Genomic DNA, 27,500 nt, shown 5'->3' with positions numbered 1-27,500 from the left:
TGAATTATTGTATTATATCACCCAACTGCCTCATTGTTGCCCCCCGAACATGTTGCTCTTGGGCTTCACCCTGTGGGGCAAACCGCCACGCTGTAAGAGAAAGGTGCTCTGTTTTATTTCCTTCATTCCTAAATTCCAGAGAAGAAAAAAAGGCTACTTTCTCATCAATTCTTCCCAAATGTATTTTGGTGTCTAATGCGGCACTTATTTGCTCTTTGGCCGCAGCTCCACTTCATGCCGCACAGCCCCCTGACCCCCATCATAAAGCACACAGAGTGGCCCCGTATATAGTTTGATCTTTTATATTAGCTCAGGATAAAATGCCATGAATATAATGGACTGAGGCCAGAGGCGAACCTGCAACCTTATGGATGTGCTCTGACCACGATGCAACGTTGCCTACAAATTTGAGAACAACAAACCAACCCAACAGCATTCACATTTTTGGCGATGGGTGCCTTTTGTGGGTTGCACATCAGCTCCCTCCGACCCCAAAAAATGCATGTGTCTATCCCACCTAGGAACAATTTATTGTCACCAAACATGTTTCTGGGCTGTGAGAGGAAATTGGAGCAACAGTAGCAAACCCAAACATGAGAGAACGCACAGAATGGGACGTGGTGTATGACATAAACTGAACCAACAAACCTTTCTGTGACAATGCAGCACGACCTACTAGACCAGGGGGTCTTCACCTTTTTTATGTCGGGACCCACCTTTCCCAGAACAAATGGGCCCGGGGCCCATTGAAGTAATAAAACTGATTCATTCCTCTTGATTTCATTTGCGATCAATAACCTTATTTAATCTACTCACACGTAAACAAACCAAAACCTTGTGAAATGACATGAGACCATGTGATCACTGCAAAGATATTTGTCATAGAGAAGTCCAACCAGCAGCAAAACCAGGTGCAAGTCATGGTCATCAAATTTACTAAAGAAAAAAAAACTGTTGAGAAAATTGGAAACACTGAATACAATTCTGAATAAAATCAATATAATATAAAAAGATATAAAATAAAAATTATATATTTTATTTAATTTTCAAAACTGCTTCAACAGGTGCTTTCATGAATAGTTTTTCCTGTTGGAGGAGACGACATCACTTTCTTTATCATTTTTTTATTTTCAAGAACTTTTCCATAGTTGGTAACTATCATAAATTTGCAGCTGTCAAGTCAATTCAGTGACACACTACTGCCACCATATGTGGCAAATGTATTAAAACAGATTATCTTGCGGCCCTCGCGGCCCAAAGGTGTAAAACAAAGAAACTTGTAGCGGCCCTCTAGGAGGCGCTAAAAGGCAATTCAACATACACAGATCTGACAACTCCCATTGAGGACCGTTTGAGCTGAGAGCTGCAGCAAGCAAAACACATCAGCCTCTCTACTGAGGAATCAAAATCCGGCACAACTAGTGTTCATCTGTGAAAATAAATCAAAAGCGCAGCCCCGACATTTCGATGGTTACAACATCTTGTTATCGAGGTGAATCACTGGTACTGACCCGATTACAAATCGCCCTGTCAGCAGAGTGAAAAGTGTGAGAACAAGACAGGAGCATAAAGACAAATCAGTTCCCACAAATCTCTGCAGTGATTCACTGAATTTGAGGAGGCTGTCTCATCGCTGGGGCGCCTTGTAAACATTTGCTGTTGACGGGATGAAAATGCATTATATACAATAATAACTGCATTAGACACAGTTCATTGTTTTTGCTGTGAAAATAAGCAGCTGCACTGGTGGGTTCTGTGGGGTCAAGTCAACGTGGATATCGTCAAACTGTTAATGTAGAATAAAAGTCTGGACATCTGACTGACCCGCTTTCATTATTTTAAAATTGTGCTTCTGTTATGTTTGTTCAAGTTGCAAATGAGCCCAAGCAGCAACCATTGTTCCGGCCATTCATTTCTCCCTCACCTTCCTCCCATCAAGGACCCGAAACTGACCCGTCGTCACCTCAACGATCACTCCAGTGACCTGAAACTGACCAGTCCAGATGCTAATGAACTGGTTGCCTGTTCCTCCCGCTCAGGACGCCATGCTCCACACCTCCACACCGTGCGTCCGCAGACAAACTTTCTGGCAAGTGCAAGTGCTCACAGTTGCGCAACTTTCCTGACGCAGGTTGAGCCGACGTCAGCGCTGAATCATAACGCCTCGGGCCTTTTCTTCGATGATACATTCACATTACTTCTATAATTTACAGAACCGTTGTTTCCTTTTTCCTCCTCCAACAGACTGGAGTGGAAGATTTTAATGCGATGTGTGGAGTTTAATTCCCTCCAACATATTTATATGAGGTTTGCTAGCTCATGCCCAAAACACAGTGCCCAAAACAAGTTGCCGTGGAGGATCAGAAATGCAACACGGATTCCTCCTGATATGTTCTCACCTCGCTATAGAAACCACAACAATATGAAGTGATGAGGTTTCATCAGGGGAACAAAGGAACAGGTCAGAGAGGGAGAAGTAAAATGTGTCTCGACTGGTGGGAATGAGCCAGTTCCTGCTGCAGACATGGCTAGTGTTACAGTACTGAGTGATCAAAACCATATTGTCTAATCTGATTTTCTGTTTTAATTTAATCACATGCAACATGAGAGTGATTTCATCGTCCTTTGATGGTTAACACGAGTTGTAGCTGCTTATTGCAAAATAATTGAAGTAGTAACAAAGTGACAGATGCTATAATATCAACTTTCATGCTGCAAAACATGCAAATCATTTGACTCAAAAAAATTTAATTTACTTAGCGTCTATCTTATTAAATTATCGACGTTAAACAGAAGGTTTTATTAATGTTGAATGTGTAGAAAAATTATACTTTGCTATAGAGTTGTTTTTTTTTTAAGTATCAATACATTGTATGCAAATATTACACAATAACTACAGTCAGCTGAGCTCAACAGACAGAGAAGGATGACTCACTTGATTGAAAGGGGGGTGTGGTTCCGAGGGTGGGGTTCAGAACCTAGTCGGCACTCTCTATAAGAAGAGGCCACATCCTCCCGAACTCACAACCGCTGAGCAAAGCAGGTCGACCTCTGACTCCTCTCGCCACATCAGCCTCCAGGAAGCAACAATGGGAAGACACAAGCTTTATCTGGACAAACTGGCCCGGACCTTCCAGATCCGAAACTTGCTCCTCCGTCAGGCGCTGGCCGAATGCCTCGGAACTCTCATCCTCGTGGTAGGTTTGTTTAATAAATCTCACAATACGCCCGAATTATGAAGACAAAACTAAACATTGACCTTTGAATGAAATATAAACAGAAGTTTACCAACTTTAGAAAACAGAAAACGCTGAAGTGACTTAAATAATGCATGCATGAGGGTCAGGGTGTGTTTGTGTGTCGCTCCATGAGGAGAAAACACAATGTTCCATGTGCCTGTAATTCATCACTCCACACTCAATATGACGTTTCCAATCAATTTCCACAGTCAATATTGAAACTCAGGTAAATAATTGAACCTATAATGTATATTTCACAGTTGAAAGTGAAGTGATGCTCTTTGTGTAAAAACAGAGTGACAACAAAGCAAATGTTGACGGAACGGTTTGTTCAAATTGACTGATCGTAGAGAAAAAAAGCCTCTTCGTGTGCATGCTATATATGTTTAACATTACAATAGCAGTCTTGCTCTGTGTTGAAGCTGCATCTCAAAATAAACAAGTACACTGCAGGAAAAAGGAATTAGAATGTCAACAATTTTAACACAAAGTCATGCAACACATATTAGAACTAAGTAAACATTTAAGTGCGTCGTTGTGCTGAGTGGAAGTCTTTCTACTTCTTCCAGCGCGTCTTTTTTGCCCAGTGTTTGTTATTGTTTTTTTCTTTTTTAGATTTGTTTATTTTACTCAACAGGTTTGAGGGAAATGATTTATATAAAGAGAAGCTGCTCCTCATATTCTTCCGCCCTTTCTGTTTTCTAATAAAAAAAAAAAGAAAAAAGTTTCCTCTCTGTGCCACAGTAGTAATGACATCAGAAAAGGGAACAAACTGCCCCTGGAGATTTGAATAGAGTCATGGAGGAAGTGTCAGCTGCTCATTTCCTTCAACCATTAGGTGAACTCCATCTATATCCAGTGGTGGGGGGAAATAGAGCTGAACCGAAAGGCAATTGATCGACATAGCTTCTTATATCTGTGGCCACAAAATGATTTGCAATGACAGATAAAAACGGAGAGATATTTCTCCTCTTCATGGTGGTATCTGGGCCTCATGCTCCGGCTGCTGCCCCCGCAACCCCAACTCAGATAAGCAGTGGAATATGGATTTTGAATCGCACAATTTGGTTTCATCTGAAGTCAATTTTGTCTTCTTTTGAAGAGAAAATTGTCTCCTGCGAGTCACAAAAGAGGTGTGCTTCGCTTGTTGCACGGTGACACATGCCAAAGGAAGCTCAAGGAGCGCCTCATTCAATAATCTGCATTCCGGACATAATTCAACGCCTGCTCAGGAGCTTTAAATTGATCACGACGTGAACATCTAGTCTCGCCTGATACAACCTTGGTATCACCCATATCTGGCTGAGACGACTGATCGATTAGACACCAAGCCCATGGGAGAGGGTGCGACTGAGTCTTGTGAATATCTTTGGCTAGACAAACCTGGCAGCGAACATTATTATTTAAGCTTCATATTTTGACTGAACTCTAGTCCACCAGACGCCTCAGTTATCACCCCCCCTATATGACCATGTCTGAGCCTCCCTGAGCACAACTTGGTGACCGCTTCCAGGCAGGACATTCTTTGCTGTGCGGGTCGGTTTTATACGCTCCCCAACTGTGCGCTTGGCTGCGTTGGAAGTCGCTGAATCAGCCTATAGCTGAGGATGAAAACAAGCCTATAAAGTGCGGTTTTCTCTGCATTAAGTTTAAGTTGCATATAAATTAAACCATTGTGGTCTGTTCTGAAGCCAATGGTGCTTCGCTTGCCTGCGGATTCCTCTGACATTTGAAAAAAAATTACTCAACTAGAACTTGAGCCTTTCCCTTTCCACGTATTAAACCCTTGAGATCACCAAGACCCAAAAGCAGCTATGGGGAGTTCTTTCCCTTTGCTGGTCGTCGGGTTTGAGCTCGAGTTTAGTCTGAGTGCAGTGGTGCCAGTCTGCACCAGTCACCAACTCAGCCCCGCCAGGGACCACACACCTCTTGAGCTAACATTAACCGAAGAGAAAGACGAAGAAAACAGCGTGGTTAGAAGATGCCAGGTCTGTAAAAGATGATCGAAGTCCAGGTTCCAGGAAATGAATGTCTATATGGGCGATTGAGGAACCTCATTTCTCCTTCGAGCCATGAGCTAAAGAGGCCGCCTTCAATTCGCAAGAGGCAGTTCTTCTTCTCTCATCACTTTACACGTGTACAAGTTGTTGACTTCCAATTTCCAAAACCCAACCAACCAGATCGAGAAGCAAATATTGTAGTACCACCTTTCTCGCTCCAGTTCTCTTCCCAATTAACATGCTCACAGGAACTGACACAAACCTCTTTGGATCAGAAACAACTTCAGATACCTTAAAAGAATCCTGCAGAAGGCAATATTTTCACAAGTTATTACAGATAAAACTGTCCTGATGAGCTTCAAGCAAAGATAGGATGGTGCCGTGGGACACAGTTGAGCCAGGAAATACTTGGATCACTTGATCAGAGAAATCTGAGAAGCAGGACATGCACCGCAACTTTGTAAATTGGCAGCAACATCCGGCCACGTCTTGACTTGACTTTGTCTGCAGATGTTTGGCTGTGGAGCAGTGGCCCAGCAGGTTCTGAGCAGCGGATCCCATGGCTTGTTTCTGACTGTCAACTTTGCTTTTGGCTTTGCCGCCACCTTGGGCATCCTTGTCTGTGGTCAAGTCTCAGGTAATTATATATTTACTATATGGCGTATCAGTCCGCAAGTCCAAATTCTCAAAGGCACTTCTTTTTACTTAAAGGCGGACACCTGAACCCCGCTGTCACCTTTGCCCTCTGTCTCCTCGGCCGGGAGCGCTGGAGAAAGTTCCCCATGTTCTTCCTCTTCCAGACCATCGGCGCTTTCTTCGGAGCTGCGGTTATTTTTGGCATGTACTACGGTGAGTCCGCTCTTTCATTTGGTTCAGCGGAACGGCTCGGGCAACTGGTCTTATAATATCATCTCGTCTTCCCAGATGCCCTGTGGGACCATCCCGGGTGCTTCAACGTCACGGGACCTAAGGCCACTGCTGGCATCTTTGCTACTTACCCCGGCAAACATCTCACCATCGTCAACGGCTTCTTTGATCAGGTATATTAGAAAGCGTTGAGATGAGAAGAAGATCATACTGACTTGAGGGGTAATGGCTCTTTTGTCCGGATCCAGATTATCGGCACTGCGGCTTTGATCGTTTGCATCCTGGCTATTGTTGACCCGTACAACAACCCCATCCCACAAGGACTGGAGGCCTTCACTGTGGGCTTCGTGGTGCTGGTCATCGGCTTGTCCATGGGCTTCAACTCTGGTTACGCCGTGAACCCTGCCAGAGACATTGGCCCGCGTCTCTTCACCGCCATGGCCGGGTGGGGCAGCGAGGTGTTCACGTAAGTTTACATTCACACGATTCCCAGCGTCGCACTCTCCTGATGCTAACACATTCCTCTTGGCTACAGGGTTCGAAACGGTTGGTTCCTGGTGCCTCTCCTTGCACCCTTCCTGGGTACAATCATCGGGGTGATCATCTATCAGATGATGGTCGGCTTCCACGTTGAGGGAGAAGTCCGGGACCGGATCAGTGAGAAGGAGGAGAACGTCCGGCTCACCAACGTTACAGCCAATGACAACCACAAAGAAGCTCCCAAGGAAATGCTTTAAAGCTGTTTAAGGCATGTTGTAAATAGATTTACATCGATTATACTGTAGATGATTGTGTATGTTAGAGGAGAGGAACACAACACAGAGAACACAGAATTACATTAATTCTTCTTTTTTCTTTTAAGACTTTGGATCTTAGTGTACGCAGCACTCCAGTATTAAATATTCCATACCAAGGTTCTTTAAGCACGGAGAGCAGGTATATACGATCCATGTACGAGATTAGAGGTACCGACTCAAACCACTTATTTTGGTCGTCCAAAGCCTTTCAATTTCATTGCTTTTGCACTAGAACAGTCTTGACATTCATCATGACTCGTCTCACAACAAGTGTTAAGAGACGCAATAACGTAAAGGGTTGCTGGCTTCGTCTGTCTTTCAGTGACTACTAGCCACACGCTCCGTCTTTTGCCTTGATGTGTCATATATTTATCACATTATTTAGCATTTTCTGAGCTGGGCTTTAAGCTCATATGCTTGTTCATATTGCTCAAGTACCTTATGCATTATTGATCTTTAGTACCATTCACTTTACTGCAATGTAATCTCAACAAATGTGTACATGATCCTAAATAATTTCTGAGTTTCAAGCCAACAGAAGAATCCAAAATTGAAGCATTGGAGCACAGATATCTCACCAATGAATGCATTTATTTCATCTGACTTTCATCTCTTTTTTTCTCAACTGTTAAAGGACAAAGTCAACCCAAGTGTTAAATGTGAATCATTTCTAAATTATATATTTAAGCTCTGAACTATCGCACCATGTTAATCATGCAGGTCTGATGATGTTTGTTTTTGTGATTGGGAGCTGAAGGGAACCCTGAGCCTCTTCTGTACTGAATGTAGGTTAAAGGAAAATGCTTTTGTACAAACACAATAAAGTTGTTTTTTTATCAGATCTTGGCTGTGGATAGTGTTACTCCCTGGGCACCAGTTGCCTTCAGTCTTCTCTTTATGTCGTTCAGATGAATAAATATTATCGTGACCACACCATTCTAATACGTCAGTGAAAGTAAGTACTATATAGCTGGACTTGCTGAGGAAACATGGTCATATGCACATTCACTCTTCATTCTTTTCTCAAAAAAATTGTTTCCCCAAAGCAAACCGAGGTCCTCCATCATTATGCAGTCGATTCTTAGCTGCTATTTCAAGCTTACTCTTTATTTCCAAGCAGACCACAGTGTCCACAAACCAAAGGAGCTTGCTCTTTATACATCAAATGACATCAGCTTTGGCCCTCGACGCTCGTGGTTCTGTGATAGAAAGTCTTTCCTGACATGAGGAAGCTTTTCCTTCCTACCCACCCATGTTACTTAATGCCTAGTTTTGACGCAGATCTTTACTTTTTAATGATTCATACGAAGGACACAATGAATCAGTCGACGGTTTCAACAGGTCGCAGCAGGTCACTTGCGTGTGTGTAGGAGATTAGCGGCTCGAGAACAAAAAATTTTTTGCCTCTCAGATGAAATATATTATTGTACAGATTGATAATAAAAAAGAATATTTGTCTTACTCAAGGAGATGAAAAGTTTGTTGTTGAAGTGAATGTGAAATAGTGCTTGCTTTTGTTGGTGGTGGTTCAGCAGACATGTATTCAGTCTGGTGCTCAAAGTGTGAACAGGATGTCCTCCTTTCTCTGCGCACCCACGCCCGTCTCACTCTCACTCTCACTCTCAGGTGACTTACACTCTAGTTTTCCTTCGCCCTGATCGCAGTTCAACATTTGCATCCCTGCAAAATTGTGGATTTTCCTGTTTCCCCCATTTCTTTCCCTTTTTTTTGAAAAACTTTTCGCAATATATATATCCCCTTTTCTTAATACATATATTTATGACCCTATTTATATATGACTTTACTTATTTACACATATACTTTATTTAATTGTATTTACCCAAAGATGTCATATATTGTATCATGTATTTACTTTTTATGTCTTCACTAATTTTGGAGCCACTATTGCAACACAATTTTTTACTCTTAATGTTTTTGTTGTTGTCACTGGAAACAAGGCAGAACATGCTTAAATGGTGAGAATGGGGTTTGAGCCAAGGCCAGAGTTTGAACAGAACTCATTCATTTGTCAGAGTTCGATGAAGTGGAATGATGAATAAATGGCACCAAACATGGGATGACAATGAACGTACACACGTAACACTAAACAACAAAGGGCTCCAACTACATGGTCAGTTAACTTGCAGCGTTCTTGTGATCTGATTTCAAAACAAGAAGAGAGCAAAACAATGTCAAGAAAAGAAGCTTGAGAAAGACTCCAGTCCATGTGGCATGTGGTTCCTATCAGAAGCATCATTGCTTTGCCGGCGGCCTCTGCGGTGGAATTTCAACGTCAAATATTGTTTGATGTGTTATTGCTCTGTAAGAAAATGTTTGGCATATTTCTGACCATCGCTAAAGCTGCGACCCACTTGGCAGCTGCCGAATGTTTGCATCGAACAACCGAACATGTAAGAGCGATATGAGAACGTGGCTACAGAACTTTTACAGCCCTGAGTCTCAATGGTTGCTCCTCTTTTGTGCATTCTTCACCTCTGTGGACCAGTCACCTCTGACTCCCAACTTTCCAGTCGTCTTTCGTAATGGATCACACTCCTCCCAGGATGAGCTGGCCGGCTGCTCCCTTCACAACGTCCACACTTGCTCGGCATCATTTCTTTCGGTGATTTCGGCCATTGCTCTCTTCCCCTTCCTTTTCTTTATTGTTGGCAGCTTAGGATAATTTGGTTGAAATGAAGGATTTCAATGTGCAGCGATTCTGTTAAACTGTTACACATGCAGGTGTTTCTTTTTTGACCATGAGAGGGACGAGGCGGCATCGTCTGATGGGCTGCGTTCTGAATGAATTCCTCAACAGAACTAGTTCAGAGATCTAAATGACACCTAGCTGTGAATAGCAGTACGTTAGTTAAGATAACATTCATTCATACTTTCATGTACAACAGCATCCAATGAATGGCCAAAAGAATATGGCATATCAATGGTATATCATCAAGTTACACTCTTCACTACTAAGGTGAGTCTCTTTGCTCTGGTTCTCACCTGGGGGAAAAGAAATATTTGCATCAACATGTTGTCTAGAAGCACATCAAGATGAATATTGCTCTCGTGGCCTCTCACATCCCAAGCATTCTCTTGTATACGAGCAGGGGGAGACTGGCACAGTAAAACGTCCCGTCGAACCCCCCTACCCCACCGCCCCAGGCCAGACCGTCCATGCCTTCGTCTCATCAAAGCCTTTGCACCTGGCCAGAGTTCAGTGCAACGCACATCCTCGGGTTCAATAAAAAGTGCAATGTGTTGTGGCGAATATTGCCATTTCTGTGTGTTTTCATGGATCATGAGGTGGTGAGACACGTATAGAGGAACATAAAGGCTTTCCTCTGTCTGCAGGGAGCTGGCAGAGGTTTCACTCAGACTTTTACACAGCTATAAAAAGTATCTCACATCGTTGTATGGAGTGTCTTGTTTCCGACTGGGAGTCTAATGGTCTCTTTAGTGGCGTATATGTTATAAAGCACCTGAGGCGGACGGCATGTGTGGACCATGTGTGATGGCAACAGGAGCTGGCGTGATGTGGAATCCATCCAAAAGAAACAGATACACAACTTGGTTCAGTGAGGTACCTTGGAAAAACGTCTTCATATTCCACTTTGGAATCTCATGGCAGAGCCAAGCGTCTTCCACATTAACATGCGGTCAGTTGGTTTCTATTTTCATTTTTCGGATCCTGCGCATGGTGGAATGATGCTAGGCTGCAAATTAAAGGCAGAAAGAGTTGGTTACCTGTTGAGGTCCAAGGATCTGACATGAAGATTGTTGAGTCCAGCGCTTGAAAAAAAAAAAAAAAAACTCAATTCGGTCCAACAAACAAATCTACTGACTGACACGCAAAGTCTGGGTCAACAACTTTGATCAAGGTTTCCACGTGTCAAAAACAGAATTGCAGCAAAGGGCGGTTCCAGTGCACCGGTATAGACCACTACATTTCTATGTTCAAAGTCACCTAATAGTATTGAGTAAATCCTCCATTGCCACTTCTGTTCAGGACATCTTTGCTCAGCGACACAACACCATAAGTACATCTAGGGCTGCAGTGGAACCAGCAACCTCTCAGTCACAGACTGCCCCTCTCAGATGTGTCGCCTCTTGTTCCAGTCTGCTATGGCGCCATAAAGGGAATACACGGAATATTCCCCTGTAGCAGGAGCGTAATGCCATTTCTTTTTCTTGGTATGAGTTAACACGCAGTATGATGTGTCAAAAATAAACAGGCATCTCTGTAATGTTTATTGCAAAGGAGAAATACATGGTATTGAATGCATATAATCTGCGAACCAAATTTGTGTTTCCTGATTCCAATTGTGCTGATCTTCTATCTTTTATGATGAATCCAATACTTGTTCTTGCTTGCCCTGTTTCATTTGCTTAGCAAGAAGGAATATCACCTACTGGCTGAGAAAAAGTTGTTTGGTGGCTAAAACAAGATTGAGTTGTGACTCAGCGGCTTTTCATCCAATCACACGCGCACGCTCGCTTAAACACACACAGACATACGCGTGCACACACCTTTTATTAATGGATATCAGATCCACCCTGCTCACAGCATGAAGCCAAGTTTGTGAAACAGACTGAGCTTTGTCAGGACTCCGCGTTGTTTTGACTTTTCGGCTGAAAACAACAAACAGTGTAAGTAATTATACTGTGGGTCTTTGACGGTGATGAAGCAGGAACGCGGCCCGTCATACTGCCAGTAAACCCAAGAGGAATAATCCTGCATCCTGCGTATGGTAAGGATGTGGTTTGGCACAGTGTGTGCTGAGTTCTGGGTGTTGCACTTGTTTGTTAGAAGGAGGCCTCTCATTAGTCGGAACACAACCAGCAGGGGGAGAGTGCCAGCGCTGATCATGTCTTCTCCCAAAATGGCGCTTATTGTGCTCAGGACAGAATAAAAAAAAAAAACTAAAACAGAAATATTATTCATACACCAGATGAAATAAACACAAACAGTATCCGCTGAATCCTCTCTCAGAGCTCAGACATCACACAAGTGCACTGTGAGAGAAGCTAGTTGAAGCCAGGAGATGTTGCTGGATGGGCTACCTCTGAGATGACAGACCCAGTACCAAGAGTATCTTGAACGGCCTGAAATCGCCTCAGTTTTCTTCTGGAAGAGCTGGAGGAGGTGTCTCACCAGAGGACCTACTTTCTCCAGCTGCCGACCGAACATTGACTGAGCAGTGGGAAACGGATTTCATTCATGCCGGTGGCTTTACTTTGAAAGCTTCATCTGTTTGCAGTACTTTACTGTATAGCGCAGACTTGGGCAAAGTGTGGCCCAGGGGCCAAATGCGGCCCTTTGACTGTATTCATGTGGCCCTCCAGGAGTCAGAGTAAAACTAAAAAACTGACATTGTTGTTGTCTCTGACATTTTTGTCTTGTGCAATGTTTTTTGTTCTTTATGATGCAACTGAAACATAACTTTCTCGTTTAACTATTTTTCTTAATTATACGTCCTTACCGTTTGCCATTTTAGGAGTATTTCTTGTCCCTTAAAATACATCAGAATTGAATGCAGACTATGAAATTCATGAGACACATCGAGAATCTTTAAACAGAATGTGGTTTAAATTAAATAAAACCCAACAAACAAACATTTTCTGTGCAGTTTTAAAGTGTAATTTCACAATCACACATGATGTTATCACTTTTATTTTCAATTTCCTCTTCCCCTCCTTTCTGTGGGTTTGACGGCCCCTCTCAACCGTCACCCTTAGGAAACTGAATTGCCCACCTCTGGTATAGTGTGTGCTTTTAGCTAAGATATCCATCCAAAATGAAAATTAAAGATAAAGATTTCCCATCCAATCTTGGAACTTTCAGCACCACATAGTTTGTGTTTTATATTTGCCTTCAAGAACGACACAAGAAGCATCAGTGGGGAGTGTGACTGTTGAGACGACGAAGGAAATGATGGCTAAATTCAAGGATGCGGCTCATACTTCTGCTTCTGTAACACCATTAGCTGTAGCCAAACCTACCATCAGTACTATTCTTCAGTTTGTTATTAAATTTTTCTTTTGTAGGAAAGATCATTAGATTTAAAACAAGCGCTGCCGCGTCACAAATCAATTTAACTGCAATATTCCAGTGGTGGAACTACAGTTCACAGTGTGTCCACCGAATGTTGCCGAAGCAAACTCAGTACATGTGTCTCCCTTAGCGTCAGGTAGAACCACAATAATGAAAACCTTTCATGGCGCGTATCTTTTTTATTTAGAAAATGGGTTTTTACATGCTGTATTAGCTCAGTAGAACAGCACTTTCGTATAACCTAAAAAAAAAACAGTTCATGACTACGCTCATACAGAGGGTAAAACAGTGTGCATGAATGCGTTATTTTGTCAGTCATGGTTTAAAGAGCAGGGCGGTGTTCTACAGCATGAAATCACATTCATTCATGGTACATTAATGCTACAATCCTCATACGTTTAAGTACTTTTCTATCCCACCCAAAAAGACAAATGTTTCCCAGGTTAGAAATAAGAACCATAAGGTTGTGATACTTCAGTGCTTCAGTAGTTCCAACAGCCATCTCCAGCTGACATGGGGTTAAAAGCTAAATTCATCTGTGGCAGACATTTTTTAAAATCTCTATTTAGTCTAGCAGAGTCAGCATTCTTCATCCAACTACGAGCTCAGAGTTGGATCTACCAGCTGCGACCGATCCCTTAAATTCCTAGTATTTTTGAAAATATCCCAAAAATACATCAAGCAGATTCAGTCAGAGTTTCTCATGATGAGCGTGTTGGCTGGAGCCTTCAGGCCTCGTACAGCGGCGTCACCGTGCCATCCTTCCACTCGATCAGGATCTCTCCTCGCTGCATGACCGGGGTGGAGTTTGGGGGTCGCATGGCGTGTTCTGTAAGTCTGGCTCGCTCACTGGCCGCCGGGGAGCCTGGAACACACATCTCCGGCCTCGGACTGTACGACTTCAATACACACACCACCTTCTTTCGTCTGGAGGAGGACGAGAGAGGAGCGTTTTATGCCCTGCTTTATTGTATCACTCACACACTCGACAGACTTTTGGACGCCTGTCTGTTTTTCATGCCAGCACAGACTGTTGCTCAGTTTTCCCTGGTGGAGTTGCGATTGGTAATGAAACGGATGGATGGCAGGTATCAGAGTTTTCCTGACAGTTTTTTCCGTGCCATCATACGGTGCCATCCATGGTTTCTCCTTGCCCTTGCGTGTCGGAACATGTTTGTCTCCACTGGAAGCCCGACCAGTATGCTGGATGAAACCACCTGCATCATACATATCGCCTATGATACGCCTTTTCCTCTTCTAGCTCTAAATAAAACCAACAAATTTTATATTCTCTTCTCTTCTGTCTGTCATTGCAATGCGTTCCAAAACGTGTTGTTCAGTTTTATCATTTACCAGTTTCCCAAAGACTGAATGCCACTGAGACTTGTCTTCAGTCACACTAAAAACTGCTGATATTCTCTAAAAGAAACTTAAAAATCCAGAACTTTTAATCAGAAAGTGTTGTTTCCATTGTCCTCTAAAAGGCACGTGAAATGTGCACTTCCTGTTTTCATACTGATTTCCTTGTTCATGCAGTTACAGCCTGTTTACTTCCGGCATTTGTCCGCCCTCCTCCTCCTCCTCCTCCTGTGGGTACCTGCCCTGCCACCTGTCTCTACCTGTCTCACCCTATGTGGGTCTCAATTGTTCTAAGTTGTTTCGTCTTGCTCATTTTGTGCCTCATTTGGAAGTGATTCTTGGGTGGTTATTTGAAAGTCATGTGGGTCCACGACTTCCACCCAACTTGTGTGGAAAGTCTGAGACATGCCGCAGTCTCACAAGTCACTCTAGTCTTGGTAGCACTTTTCTTTCTCATCTGAACCACCCAACTCACTAGTCAAAGTTCAGCAAAACTTCCTTCACTTTCAGTCAAATCTCAACTATTCAGACAAGAACACCCCACCAATACGGTTTGTACATATCTGATAAACTGCTGTCATTTTATTTAGATTTAGTGGAGGGTGTGTTTACCTGTTTGAATAAACATTCAGAATAAGAATCACAGTTCCGAGAACCAGAGCCAGAGAACTCAACACCAGCATGGTGATCTTCCAGCTCATTCCTGAAATGGTCAAGAGGCAAAAAATGAGGTGACCACTTGGTGGTAACTTATATAAATAGATTTGAAAAAATAAAAATCATATATATTGGTTGGAGTAAAATAGTCTGTCCTCATTGTTTGGATGGTTATAGATAGACTCACTGGTGAGGTTGGAGAGGAGGACCATGATGCTTGCTGATGATACAGTGATTTGAGAGCTGGAGAAGAATGAAGGTCATGTGAGTGAATGAGGAGCAGAGTGAAGATGAGGGAGTAGAGTGAGTGAAAACAGTGGTGATGAGGAGAGTGCAGGCAGGGTGGAACAGGCTGAGATGACTGCTTATGATGTAGGAAAGTTTACAGACAAAATTAGGGGAAACATTATGGATATGGATTATGTCAGGGAAAATGGGAAGATGATTCATTAAAAATAAATGTACTAAAAAGTCATATAAAGTATGAATTGCTGTTGCACTTTAGAGGCAGACAAAAGAAGGAGCAGTAAAAGATCGGATAGTTGTATAGGAAGTAGAAGAAATGTATTCATTATTTTAATTTGGTCATAAAAATGAATATATTAGATCAAGAACAACAGGGAAACATTAAGTAGCACGAGCCAAATAAAAACATAGGGCTTGTTGAGAAAAAAAACATATGGATTGGTTGCCATATATTGCCATCTACTGGTCGGAAGAGCTCAGCGTCTATTCAATCGTCTATGTGTCATGATAAGCCCAGGGTGTTTACCATAGTCCATGCTGAAAAACACCATGGTGGGGTCTGCTGGAGACTTGGCGCTCGATGGAAGCGGCGCATTAGAAGTGGCGTTCACCTCCGCAGCCGGGTCGCTCTGTGAAGTTTCAACTGAAAACACTGCAAGAGAAACACGCGTGAGTTTGTTTAGAGTTGGAGCGAAGTTCCTTCCGTTAGTTTCATCTCGGCACTTCTGGGTCCCAGGCTGCTGGAACAAATGGATGGACACATGTTTTTCACTGTGTTGGTTTGTCAGGGTTCAAAGTAACTTGAAAAGTTATGGATGGATTTGGGTGAAATCTTCAGGAAATTCAGACAAGGAACGAATGGTTCTGTGACAGATCCAGACCACTGGACCGAGGATTCTTCAACATTTGGAGATATGGCATTTTCGGCATTTATGCCAGATCAGGATGGATGGATCAAGTCAGGAGGATTTGGTTTATTATTAACTATTTTGAACAGTACTTTGTCAGTGGGAGATTGTGTTGCGGACTGGACTGGAGCTGAAGCCGCGGTTGTGCTTCTCTAGTGAGAGAGTTCAGTGATATCTCTGACCACCAGAGGGGGGCATTTGCTTTTTATAGCGCAGTTGTTTGAACGGTATCAGGAGACATGCAACAGATTTTTTCGATGCGGTCCACTCACAATCTGGGATTCTACCACTATATTATTACTATAATATACATTATTACTATAATACTACTATATTATACTGTGACTTTGGACTCTATTCGATTATAAAATAAATACTTCAGTGGAGGATGTGTGAGTGCCGGTTTTTGACCTAACCAATCCAAAGGAATCCCTTTTCACGAATGCGTTCTCTGAAGACTAGGTTGTCTGTCAGGTGTTGCTTGTCTCAGCTGACACCTGGCTGGCTAACCTCTGTATAACAGTTTGGCTGGAACAAAAACCTGCACCCGCTGTGGCCCTTTGAGACCCCTGGTCATACGTACTTCGCTGAGCTCCTCTGTTCAAGTCAGTGATGGTTTCTGGCTCCAGTGATTTTCCACCATGGCTCTGTGGTTGATCTTGCTGGGTGTGTTTATCTTCTTTCCCGCTGCAAAGGTTTTGGCTGTCCAGAGTGCGCCACCTGCTGCCCTGTGCACAGTGGCGTCACACAACAAGGCGCATGTTCAGATTAATGAGTCTATTTTGCTGCTTTCCCCTGTGCACTCAGGTTTCCTCCCAGGGTCCAAACCTTTTAGGATGAATTGAAAACACTTGAATCTGGAAGTGCATGTGTGTGAGTGGCCTGGCCTAGGTCTGTCGATCTACTCCAGCAACCCTCCCCACGACAGGAATCTTTGAGCGACTTTGATTCCTGTCGCTCATAATAACATTGTCACAATTCCCAGCTTGACTCAAGTACCTGTGGACAATCTTGATTCACGATCATGTAGATATTTTAAATCTGATAATACCTGCTTATGCTCCCTGGATACGAAGACCAGTGTGGATGCTGGAGCAGCACTGAGGTGCAGGCCCTTCTTGCTGAGAGTCAGATGACCTTTCTTAGAACAGGACCACCTCTGGCTGCTTCTCTCCATCTCCTCACTGTCTGACTCAGTCTCGTCCCAGGAGACGCAAGGCTGTAAGTGGACACCTTCAAACTCTTCCCCGGATGCAGTCAGGCATTCACCGGTGAGGTCATTCCTGACGGCGCGGTTCCCACCATGCCAGTCCCACTCCTGGGAGAGAGAAAGGGCATCGCAGTCTCCCAGCGACACTCGGCCTCCTGAGCCACTGTCTTGGACCTGTAGACATTTGGACAGCAGCTTGTTCTGGATCTTGAAGGCCGTCGTGTCTGTGACAGGAGAACGATAAATAGATAGGTCATGCCAGCTAAAAAAAAAACCAAGAGTTTCTTTCTGTCACAGTGAGCACCAAGTTTAACTTCTGACCTTCATTCAACCTTCAACATTTCTTGCCACCAACAAGGAGTGGCGTCATGGGATCAGCATTTTCAGGGTTGGTTCAAGTTGTGCGCAGTGAGATTAAAGATTTTTTATTTTTAAAGTCGTGAAATGAGCTTCTTGGCAGAGGCCAGTTTATAGTGTGACAGTTTTTTTGTTTGATAAATGCTGTTCACCAAGCAGTCTGTAATAACAATGCCACTTGCAGTTTACTTATTAATACATAAAAAAATCCATATCATTCATACACATACAGTACAATTAACAATTTGACTGGTCCAAGAATAAACCTTCAAATGACTTAGTTAAGCTGCAGCCCCACTTAGAAATGTTGGTACATGCAGATACAAGGCTGATGACTCAACTCACAAGCAGCTGTCCGTAGATCTATCTATCTATCTATCTATCTATCTATCTATCTATCTATCTATCTATCTATCTATCTATCTATCTATCTATCTATCTATCTATCTATCTATCTATCTATCTATCTATCTATCTATCTATCTATCTATCTATCATCTATCTATCTATCCATCTATCTATCTATCTATCTATCTATCTATCTATCTATCATCTATCTATCTATCCATCTATCTATCTATCTATCTATCTATCTATCTATCTATTTTCTGATCATTTGCATTTTTTAAAATAATGATGCTATCAATTTTGAAAGGAAAATCATGCTCAATGTTTAATAAAATTTAGAATAAAAAATACGAAATTGTTGTTATGATCAGCAACACAAAGAATGTCACAGTGTGCACATGTTTGACTCGTTTAAGTAGCTCATTCCTGCACACTCAGGATCAGCAACACAGTTTGGTTTCAAAAACTAGTTGTGAGTAAACATAGTCAACATACCCACGCACAGGAAGAGGAAAAGACAGCAGCCGTAGTGAGGTTTTCCGCCCATATTCCAGTGAGTTTAGTCCGCTCGGTCTCAAAAACAACTCTCCGTGCAAGTGGAACAGACTCTCTCCGCTCAGCATTCATCACATGCATGGATGAAGGGTCGGGGGGCGTGGCAAACATTCCTTTAAAAAAATGTCGATACAGTAGATTCACAGAGAGAATCTCCCTGCACTTTTGATCAGCTTTCACAATATGATGTGTAGAGCTTCTGCTGTATAGAATTTTTTGTTCTATGCGTTTTCCAAAGTTGCTATTACCCCTGAGATTCACTGGGTAACCAGTATGAAGCAGTTCCCCAGAGCCCAAATTAGCATGAAAGAGCATAAATCTGTTAAGTGCAGAATGAAACTAGCAGGGTGAATAGAAGCGTCCTCTTGTTTGTGGTGAGAAATGGGGCCACTTTTGGGGGGCTGCATAGTCACCAGATGTTTTTCTATCTCCTGGGGAATCTGGCGGAAGAAGCTAGGGAGAAAAATGTACATGTTCTTATACAAAGCAAGAATGCATCATCTCATTTTCAGTATTGTGCCATTTGGATGATGACGGTTTAAATCTGCAGTTCACCACCCTGCCTTACTGCCCAGGACGTACGTCGTCCACACACCTACACTGGCAATAAGCTCCAAAAACACACAACATGGAAGCACATAGAGAGATATGACTGAACATGTCACAAGTCTGTGCAAGAGATTCGCAATGTATTTGGGTAAATAGTTTTTTTTCTGCTATCAAAACATCAAAGTGATGGATGGATGTGTTTGTGACTTGCCCTCCGCCACCAACCCTTGGTGGCTGGGATAGGCTGGAGTGCTTAAAATAATTTGTAACAATACAAGCCAAACGCACAACATATTATTTTCTTCGCATTTTATTCAGTACCAAAACAGCATGATGCAACTGCTACTGTGCAACTGCATAGTATATTTCTGACTTTGTCTGTACTTTCCCAGTGAGGTCGCGTGTGGTAGCAATACAGACCACAGTCTAACAAGCTTTACTGACATGTTTAAGTTCATTTCCGGTCCATCTGTTTGCGGTGCCTTGGTCCATAGATGTCACTCTCAGTGAGGGGCTGCAGGAGGGGCAGCTGAAGGACCAGCATCACTGTCATATGGGGCAGAGAGATACTTTGCTGGGATAATGTCCAGGGGTAAGAGCACAGTTGGGTCAAACGAAAAGCTGATGTCCAAGGACACCTGAAAGGTAGAAAAGAGATATAAAAGAACCATCCCAACCTACATCCTCCACACCTGGCCCTCACACAAAAGATATCAGACAGACAGACCACAAAACTGTGGCTGCCTCTGAAAACAAACTCAAGACCAACACTCTTCTTCTACACGTTTGTCCTAGAACAACACCTCTGAGCTTCTCAAGAACACATCTAAAGCCCTTTCTGGTTAAGTGTTTCTGACAAGTTTACAGAAAGAGATGAGGGTTAGTCCAGTGTAGACCTTGGTGACTCACCTTGATGGTGTGCCAAACGCTGAGGATGGAGCAGTTGTAGATAGAATACGAAATATCATTTGGAACTGAGAGTTGACAACCAACACTTGCTTCAGTGCCTGATTTGACTGGGTTTCCAGTCGCACTTCCGACCATAATGGAGACGATTTCTGTGCATCCTGAAGCCTTGTACCTAGTAGTCTGTATTAACTTAAACTTGGGCGTCACTTTTTTGGAAGACATGTTGCTGATGTGGGCAACGATGGAGAGCATTTCACCTGTTCATGGGAAAAAAGAAAAGAAATCAGCAAACACTGAGTGAGAGAGTTTTTTAGCAGTTTTACTAAACTTTCATTTTACCTTTAGAACATTGTTTGTCAGCAGTGACTCTCATGTTGACTTGACCTTTAGAGAAGATGCCCACCTTTTTATCAACAGAACAGCTCTGAAGAGTCTGAAGGAAAACTGTCATTAGTTGAAAAGAAAATTCACAGTCTACCATGAGTGAAGCCGTGGACAGCCGTGGTTCAATACTGCTATACTGAACAAAGCAGTTTCCAAAGCCAGCTCACATGGTGACTTACCGCAAGTGAGGTGACACATTATCTTTGAAAGTTGAAGTTTTCACTTGATCTAAAGTTTAAAGCAAACCAAAACAGCTTAAAGATGTAATAGTCAAGTGTTGCACTAACCCTCATTCCTCCAAGGAGAGCGTAAGACTTGGATACAAAATTGAGCTCTGCTTTGATCCTGGAGGTCCGTAGCCAAGTCCTGGAAATTTTGACTTCCACTGTATAAACAATGTTTCCATGATCGCCACAAAATGAGGATGGAAAGTCCCTGGTGGATAAAAAAAGTGAATGAAATCAAAATTATATGAAGGACTATGTGAACACAACTGTGTAGCGACTCATAATATTTTTTAAAACCCAATGTTGATGTTTTTATTTTTACAGCATTTTAAGTTCTTTGTTCATTTCTTCCGTTGCTTTGGGTACATCTTTAATGTGAAGTGTTTGTCTTTATGTCTCAACGGGGTTATGTTCCACCTATTCTTATTCGTTTTTGTCGTCCTCGGTTGTGTTGTTTCCTGTTCCTATATTGTCTGTCACACCTCCCCAGAGTTTGTGGCACTCTGCTGGGACCAAATGAGCAGTCGGGTCCCCTCTGCCTCAGCTACCTGGTTCCAGTCTGTTGTGTCAGATGGTGGCTTTGTGTATCCTGGTTAAGTTCTTTGGCAGAAAGAAAACCTAGGATCTTATTGTACAGTAACAATAGAATATTGTCAATGACACTTACCCTTCTGGGATACGCAGAACGAAATCGAGGTGATGCAACCCTTTGGCTAGTTCAATAGCTGCAACAAGGTGGGAGATCATTGTTAGATGGCAAGGTTCCTATTGTTCTGGTCATTAAAATATCATAATAATGAGAGACAAAACCAACTCCATAAGGAAGACGCTAAACAATGACCCTAACCCATCTGAAAGAGCTGGTGAGCTAATGTCTCACCGCTCCTGCAGAGCTTGTTCTCAGATAATCCTGATGAATCCAGAGAATGCAGCAACCCACAGTTTATTCACTGAAACGCACGCGTGAATCTTTGGAAGTAAATTCTTTTATGCGACTGTCAAATGTGCATTTAAACAACACAGTAGCTCAGTGGTCCCCAACCTTTTTATCACCGCGGACCGGTCAATGCTTGACAATTGGAACGTGGCCGGGGTGTATAAGCACCGTCAGATAAGGCCTCTGCATGCTTGTGTGCCCACGAAGACTGACAAACTCTCCTCCTCTCAGCCAGTGCCCTCCTGCTCTCTGACTCTGGTCATATAAAGTGCATGAAAATTTTAAACCACCATACGGTTAAATCAATGGGAGCCCTCGGCTTGTTTCTATGCAACAAGACGGTCCCAACTGGACGGTAGACGGCTGCAATAAATCTACATTTAAGTATCACTCCTGGTATTGTTTGTTAAAAACTTTCTTCTTAGTAGGCTCTTCTGTCTCTTCACTGAGCCTTTATCCCTTCGCGGCTGGTTCCTACTCATTTTGCCAGCTTCTAGGTTGAATTTTGGCTCTCAAGTGACCGAGGCTTAACTGAGAGAATCCGGTCATGTTTCAAAATAAAATATTTTTCAATATAAAAGATCCTTCAGACTCAGATAATACACAAAACGGAAATAATTATTTCTTTGGCGGCCCGGTACCAATTGATGCACGGACTGGTACCGGTCTGCAATACATGACATCATCGTCAAACCTCACATTCAACACATTTCCATTTGCTCACCTCTGTTTTCTGGTGCGATGAGATATTCTTTGACTTTAAAATATCTTCGATGTGCCTTGAACGTGATTTCATAGTCGAAGAACTCACGCGTCCAATTTACTGCAGCCTCGCCTTTCACTTTCACGAAAATGTTCTTCACTTTTGTCTCGCTTTTCAAGTTGAATACAGCTGCTCCTCTCAAGACATCTCCTTCTGAAATGGTTTTTTCTGCATTCAGGGGTTCGCAGAAAATGTTCAGGCCTTTCACTGGACCCATTTTATCAGGTGGTTTGCACTGCTGTCTGACTTCACATGCGTCCTCTTATAATGTACACCGGAAATCTGATTTTTTTTTTTGTGTGTGTGAACAAACAAAATCTACTAACCAGAGTGACAGGATGTCCTGAATGAAAAAAAACAAAAAAAACAAAAAAAAACATACCTGTCTGTTCATGATGTAATAGTAAAACAGCCGATTGTTGAGGTAATATGAGCCACTGAATAGTGACAGTTGAGTGATAGAAAATAAAAAAAAGAGTTTTTATTTATTTTTTCTCATGCAAGGCTGCATGTTTATTCATGCCCATTTGTGCTCTGATTTCTTCCCACAGTCCAAAAGCATATAGAGGTTAGGTCTCAGCTAAGGCTTATTTCAAATAATATATACGCACTGTGGTGACTTGCATTTGAAAACAGTTCCCAGAACAATAACAATGTGTAACGCGTGACCACAGTTATACTTCCTCTAGATCAGTGTTTTTTCAATCTTTTTTTTAAGTCACGACACACTTTAAATTTGTGAAAAATTGTAGCTGCCGGCCTCTCACCTAGTCTGCCATGCTAATTGCAGAGACAAATAAGCAAGTAATGTATTTGGTTAAAAATGTCTCCAGAAAGGTGTGGACAATATTGCAAAAATATATATCATGATTTATTTATTTATTTTATTTTTCAGTTTTATCACAATTCCACGTGTACAAAACTGTCAATAGCTTATTGAAAGGGCCAAATGAAAATGATGCTTTCATTTGAACAATTGCTGTGAAGCTATCTTCTCTACAGTCGATTTCCAAACCACGAAGCAAATTCGATTGTCTCTGAGTTTCAATAAAGTTTTGAAGAGAGGTGTCACGTTAGCTGTTAGCTCTGCGGTGCAGACCGTTTGGCGTCGCTTGACCGAGAAGGAAAACTCCGTCATTCAAGTCAGAGGCAGTTTAAAAACAACTTGTTGCCCCTGACAGTCTTCTTCACCCTGGGTGCGTGAGGGAAGCGCAGTAGCTGCTGCGACTACGAGAATAGGAATCTATTTGGCTACATTGGGTTTTTCCTGAAACAGAGGTAACAAATGGATTGGTGACCTGTCCTCAGCCACCCACCCTAGGTGGCTGGGATCGGTTGCTCTGGAGTGCTTAAAATAATTAATAATAATACAAACCAAACACATAACAAATTATTTTCTTCACATTTTATTTCAGTCTCAAAATAGTTATCAGCATGGTGCAACTGCTACTGTGCAAGTGTGCAAGTATATGTGGTACAGTACAGTACATTTGACTGTTGTCATTTGTGTGTTGTTGTTTGTTGTGTTTGTGAGGTTGCGTGTGGTAGCAATACAGACCACAGTCTAACAAGCTTTACTGACATGTTTAAGTTCATCTCCGGTCCATCTGTTTGCGGTGCCTTGGTCCATAGATGTCACTCTAAGTGAGGGGCTGCAGGAGGGGCAGCTGAAGGACCAGCATCACTGTCATCTGGGGGAGAGAGATACTTTGCTGGGATAATGTCCAGGGGTAAGAGCACAGTTGGGTCAAATGCAAAGCTGATGTCCAAGGACACCTGAAAGATAGAAAAAAAGAGATATAAAAGAACCATCCCAACCTACATCCTCCACACCTGGCCCTCACACAAAAGATATCAGACAGACAGACCACAAAACTGTGGCTGCCTCTGAAAACAAACTCGAGACCAACACTCTTCTTCTCCATGTTTATCCTAGAACAACACTTTGGTTTCAATCCTCTGAGCTTCTCAAGAAGACAAACAACAATTCCAAGTGTTAGCAGTGTTTCTGACAGGCTTACTGAAAGAGGTGAGAGTTAGTCCAGTGTAGACCAGTCGACTTCCTTGGTGACTCACCTTGATGGTGTGCCAAACTCTGAGGATGGAGCAGTTGTGGATAGAATACGAAATATCATCTGGAACTGAGAGTTGACAACCAACACTTGCTTCAGTGCCTGATTTGACTGGGTTTCCAGTTGCACTTCTGACAATAAGGGGGACAATATTTGTCTCGTCTTTAACCTTGTACGTTGTGGTCTGTATTAACTTAAACTTGGGCGTCACTTTTTTGGAAGACATGTTGCTGATGTGGGCAACGATGGAGAGCACTTCACCTGTTCATGGGAAAAAAGAAAACACTGAGCGAGAGAGTTTTGCTAAGCTTTCATCATTTTACCTTTAGAACATTTTTTGTCAGCAGTGACTCTCATGTTGACTTGACCTTTAGAGAAGATGCCCACCGTTTTATCAACAGAATCGCTCTGACGACTCTGAATGAAAAGAATGAGATTAGTTGAATAGATAATTCACAGTCCATCATAAGTGAAGTCTTTGGAGGGGCTGGAACCTCAGCTGTCTTCGTCATTGCTGTCATGGCTTTTTTCTGATGATCTTTGTGCTTCACATATTCCATCATTTTGATACCTACCTTGAGATATAACAGGCACAAAGCAATTTCTCAAACAAGCTCACATGGGGACTTACTGTAAGTGAGGTGACACACTGTCTTTGAAATTTGAAGTCTACTTTCTAGCTACATTGGAATATATGATGTGTTCAACAGGTTACCAAGAGTAGCCTATTTTATCTAAAGCAAACCAAAACAGCTGCACTTACCCTCATTCCTCCCAAGAGGGCGTAAGACTTGGACAGAAAATAGAGCTCAGCTGTGATGCTGGAGGTCCGTAGCCAAGTCCTGGAAATTTTGACTTCCAATGCATAAACAATGCTCCCATAATCTCCACGAAAAGAGGATGGAAAGTCCCTGGTGGATAAAAATGAACGAATGAAATAAAAATTATGTGAAGAACTATATGATGATCATTTATGTTAAAACCCAATATTGTACAGCATTTTATGTTGTTTGTTAATTTGCTAAATTGTGCCGTTGTGGAGCAACTTTGTGTTTGAATTTGTACTGTTGCTTCGGATACCTCTTTAATGCGCAGTGTTTGTCTTTATGTCTTCAATATTTGTACTGTTGCTGCTATCGAATTTAACCACCGCAATGGGGTTTTGTTCCACCTATTCTTCCTCACTTTTATTTTGTTACCCTTGGTTGTGTTGTTTCCTGTTCCTGTCAGAGTTTGTGGCACGCAGCTGGTAACAAATGGGCAGTCGGCTCCACTCTACTTCTGCTACCTGCTACCATGCCAGATGGTTGCTTCGTGTATCCTGGTGAAGTTCTCCCTCCTCTGTGTTTCTTCTTTTGGTGCTTTTATATATCCACTCTACCGTACGTGTTCTGGTCACTACGTGTCGTTGATTTTCCTGGCTTTGTGTTTTGTATTCACACTTTCAGTTCCTCTGGGTTTTTTCCTCGCACGTGTGTGTTTTCCACCACCCAGTTTGTAGTTTCGGCCTTGTGTGTTTTTGTTCTCCCAGTTGTTTTGGCTTGTTTGTGTTTTATTTGTGTTTCTTGCTGGTCCAAGTCCTCTCCGACCCACAAGCGATTGGATCACAGCCAGTGAGCTACCATGACAGTTGTGGTCCACTAAATGACGACGGATGATTCAGTCAGATAAGTTTGGGGAGATCGAAGAAACAGAAATGAGGAATCTGTCCAGGATCAGTCTTGACTGTCATCCAGTGTGTTGTATGTTTCGTGGCAGAGATGCCCCTGATGATATCTCATGGCGTCCTCTCTCAATAATCATTAAATCAAATGACTAAAAAATGGAAATGAAAATCGCATTTTTGTCACTGAATTTGCTGTTAAATGCCGAAATATTTGGATGGAAACCGGACAGTGAGGAGTGGTAGCACTGGACAACACACCACAGGAGGCATGAGGAACAGATCACCAGATAGAAAACCTTGGATCGTATCGTACAGTAACAATAGAACATTGTCAATGACACTTACCCTTCTGGGATACGCAGAACGAAATTGAGGCGATACAACCCTTTGGCTAGTTCAATAGCTGCAACAAGGTGCAAGATCATTGTTAGATGGCAAGGTTCCTATTGTTCTGGTCATTAAAATATCATAATAATGAGAGACAAAACCAACTCCATAAGGAAGACGCTAAACAATGACCCTAACCCATCTGAAAGAGCTGGTGAGCTAATGTCTCACCGCTCCTGCAATCGCTGTCCTGTGTCAGAGCTTGTTGTCAGATGAAACTTATTATGAAGACAAAATGGTAACGGCACCGTATTAATCCAAATAAATCCAACAACCCACAGTTTAATTGCTGAAACGCACTCGTGAAACCTTCAAAGTAAATTATTTCATGCTACGGTCAAATGTGCATTTAAACAACACATTAGATGACACCATCGTCAAACCTCACATTCAAAACATTTCCATTTGCTCACCTCTGTTTTGCGGTGCGATGAGATATTCTTTGTCTTTAAAATATCTTCGATATCCCACATAAGTGACGTCTGAGAACGTCCATTTTACGTTGGCCTCGCCTTTCACTTTCACTGAAACGCTCTTCACTTTTGTCTCGCTTTTCAGGTAGAAGACAGCTGCTCCTATCAAGACATCTCCTTCTGAAATGGTTTTTTCTGCATTCAGGACTCGCCAGAAAATGTTCAGGCCTTTCACTGGACCCATGTTATCAAGTGGTGTGCACTGCTGTCTGACTTCACATGCGTCCTCTTATACTGTACAACGGATATCGGAAGGTTTTTTTTTTTCTCTCAGTGTGTCAGCGCGTGTGAACAAACAAAATCTACTAACCAGAGTGACAGGATGTCCTGATTGAAAAATCCCCCCAAAAACGTACCTGTTTGTTAAGTCGTAACGCCTGGGGTTTGAATGGTAAAACAGCTGATTCGTGAGGAAATATGAGCCACTGAATAGTGATATTTGTTGATAGAAAATAAAAAAAACCATCTTATGTAAGGCTGCATGTTTATTCACGCCCATTTGTGCTCTGATTTTTTCCCACAGTCCAAAAGCATA

The 27,500-nt window shown here is 42.5% G+C and overlaps 3 protein-coding genes across 4 annotated transcripts; 1 reads left to right on the top strand and 2 right to left on the bottom strand.

Moving 5' to 3' along the window:
- Positions 1-3,041: 3,041 nt before the first annotated feature.
- On the top strand, positions 3,042-7,713 carry aqp3a (aquaporin 3a). The gene is made up of 6 exons (XM_053870177.1): positions 3,042-3,197; positions 5,750-5,876; positions 5,951-6,088; positions 6,164-6,279; positions 6,355-6,572; positions 6,642-7,713. The coding sequence occupies exons 1-6, from the start codon at positions 3,090-3,092 to the stop codon at positions 6,841-6,843; spliced, it is 909 nt and encodes a 302-aa protein (XP_053726152.1). The 5' UTR covers positions 3,042-3,089; the 3' UTR covers positions 6,844-7,713.
- A 5,418-nt stretch (positions 7,714-13,131) lies between these two features.
- On the bottom strand, positions 13,132-18,829 carry si:dkey-245n4.2 (uncharacterized). The gene is made up of 6 exons (XM_053871230.1): positions 18,539-18,829; positions 17,180-17,562; positions 16,712-16,856; positions 15,747-15,872; positions 14,930-15,020; positions 13,132-13,885 (listed from the first exon to the last, which is right to left on the bottom strand). The coding sequence occupies exons 1-6, from the start codon at positions 18,588-18,590 to the stop codon at positions 13,687-13,689; spliced, it is 996 nt and encodes a 331-aa protein (XP_053727205.1). The 5' UTR covers positions 18,591-18,829; the 3' UTR covers positions 13,132-13,686.
- Positions 18,830-19,530: 701 nt separating this feature from the next.
- LOC128763154 (uncharacterized) lies at positions 19,531-27,197 on the bottom strand. Of its 2 annotated transcripts, none has more exons than XM_053871993.1 (6): positions 26,906-27,197; positions 26,451-26,508; positions 25,203-25,350; positions 24,763-24,856; positions 20,057-20,313; positions 19,531-19,785 (listed from the first exon to the last, which is right to left on the bottom strand). In XM_053871993.1, exons 1-6 carry the CDS (start codon positions 27,147-27,149, stop codon positions 19,651-19,653), a joined length of 936 nt encoding a protein of 311 aa, XP_053727968.1. In that variant the 5' UTR covers positions 27,150-27,197; the 3' UTR covers positions 19,531-19,650. The 2 variants fall into 2 exon arrangements, with proteins under 2 accessions (XP_053727968.1, XP_053727967.1); XM_053871992.1 differs by lacking the exons at positions 19,531-19,785; positions 20,057-20,313 and adding exons at positions 23,758-24,143; positions 24,444-24,700.
- Between the last annotated feature and the right edge of the window lie 303 nt (positions 27,198-27,500).

The sequence above is a fragment of the Synchiropus splendidus genome, chromosome 7, assembly GCF_027744825.2.
Source record: "Synchiropus splendidus isolate RoL2022-P1 chromosome 7, RoL_Sspl_1.0, whole genome shotgun sequence".
In the NCBI taxonomy this organism is placed as follows: domain Eukaryota; kingdom Metazoa; phylum Chordata; class Actinopteri; order Syngnathiformes; family Callionymidae; genus Synchiropus; species Synchiropus splendidus.
Note: the sequence above shows the minus strand (reverse complement) of the source record. Positions and strands in the feature narration are given on the sequence as shown.

Coding starts and splice junctions, on each gene's coding strand:
- aqp3a (XM_053870177.1), top strand. CDS start 3,090: ATGGGAAGACACAAGCTTTATCTGGACAAACTGGCCCGGACCTTCCAG. Junction 3,198..5,749: donor TCGGAACTCTCATCCTCGTG/GTAGGTTTGTTT, acceptor CTTTGTCTGCAG/ATGTTTGGCTGTGGAGCAGT. Junction 6,089..6,163: donor TATTTTTGGCATGTACTACG/GTGAGTCCGCTC, acceptor TCGTCTTCCCAG/ATGCCCTGTGGGACCATCCC.
- si:dkey-245n4.2 (XM_053871230.1), bottom strand. CDS start 18,590: ATGGGCGGAAAACCTCACTACGGCTGCTGTCTTTTCCTCTTCCTGTGC. Junction 17,563..18,538: donor TTTCCTCTTCCTGTGCGTGG/GTATGTTGACTA, acceptor CTCCTGTCACAG/ACACGACGGCCTTCAAGATC. Junction 15,021..15,746: donor GTTTTTCAGCATGGACTATG/GTAAACACCCTG, acceptor TGACCATTTCAG/GAATGAGCTGGAAGATCACC.
- LOC128763154 (XM_053871992.1), bottom strand. CDS start 27,149: ATGGGTCCAGTGAAAGGCCTGAACATTTTCTGGCGAGTCCTGAATGCA. Junction 26,509..26,905: donor CATCGCACCGCAAAACAGAG/GTGAGCAAATGG, acceptor ACCTTGTTGCAG/CTATTGAACTAGCCAAAGGG. Junction 24,144..24,443: donor GAGTTTGGCACACCATCAAG/GTGAGTCACCAA, acceptor TCTATCTTTCAG/GTGTCCTTGGACATCAGCTT.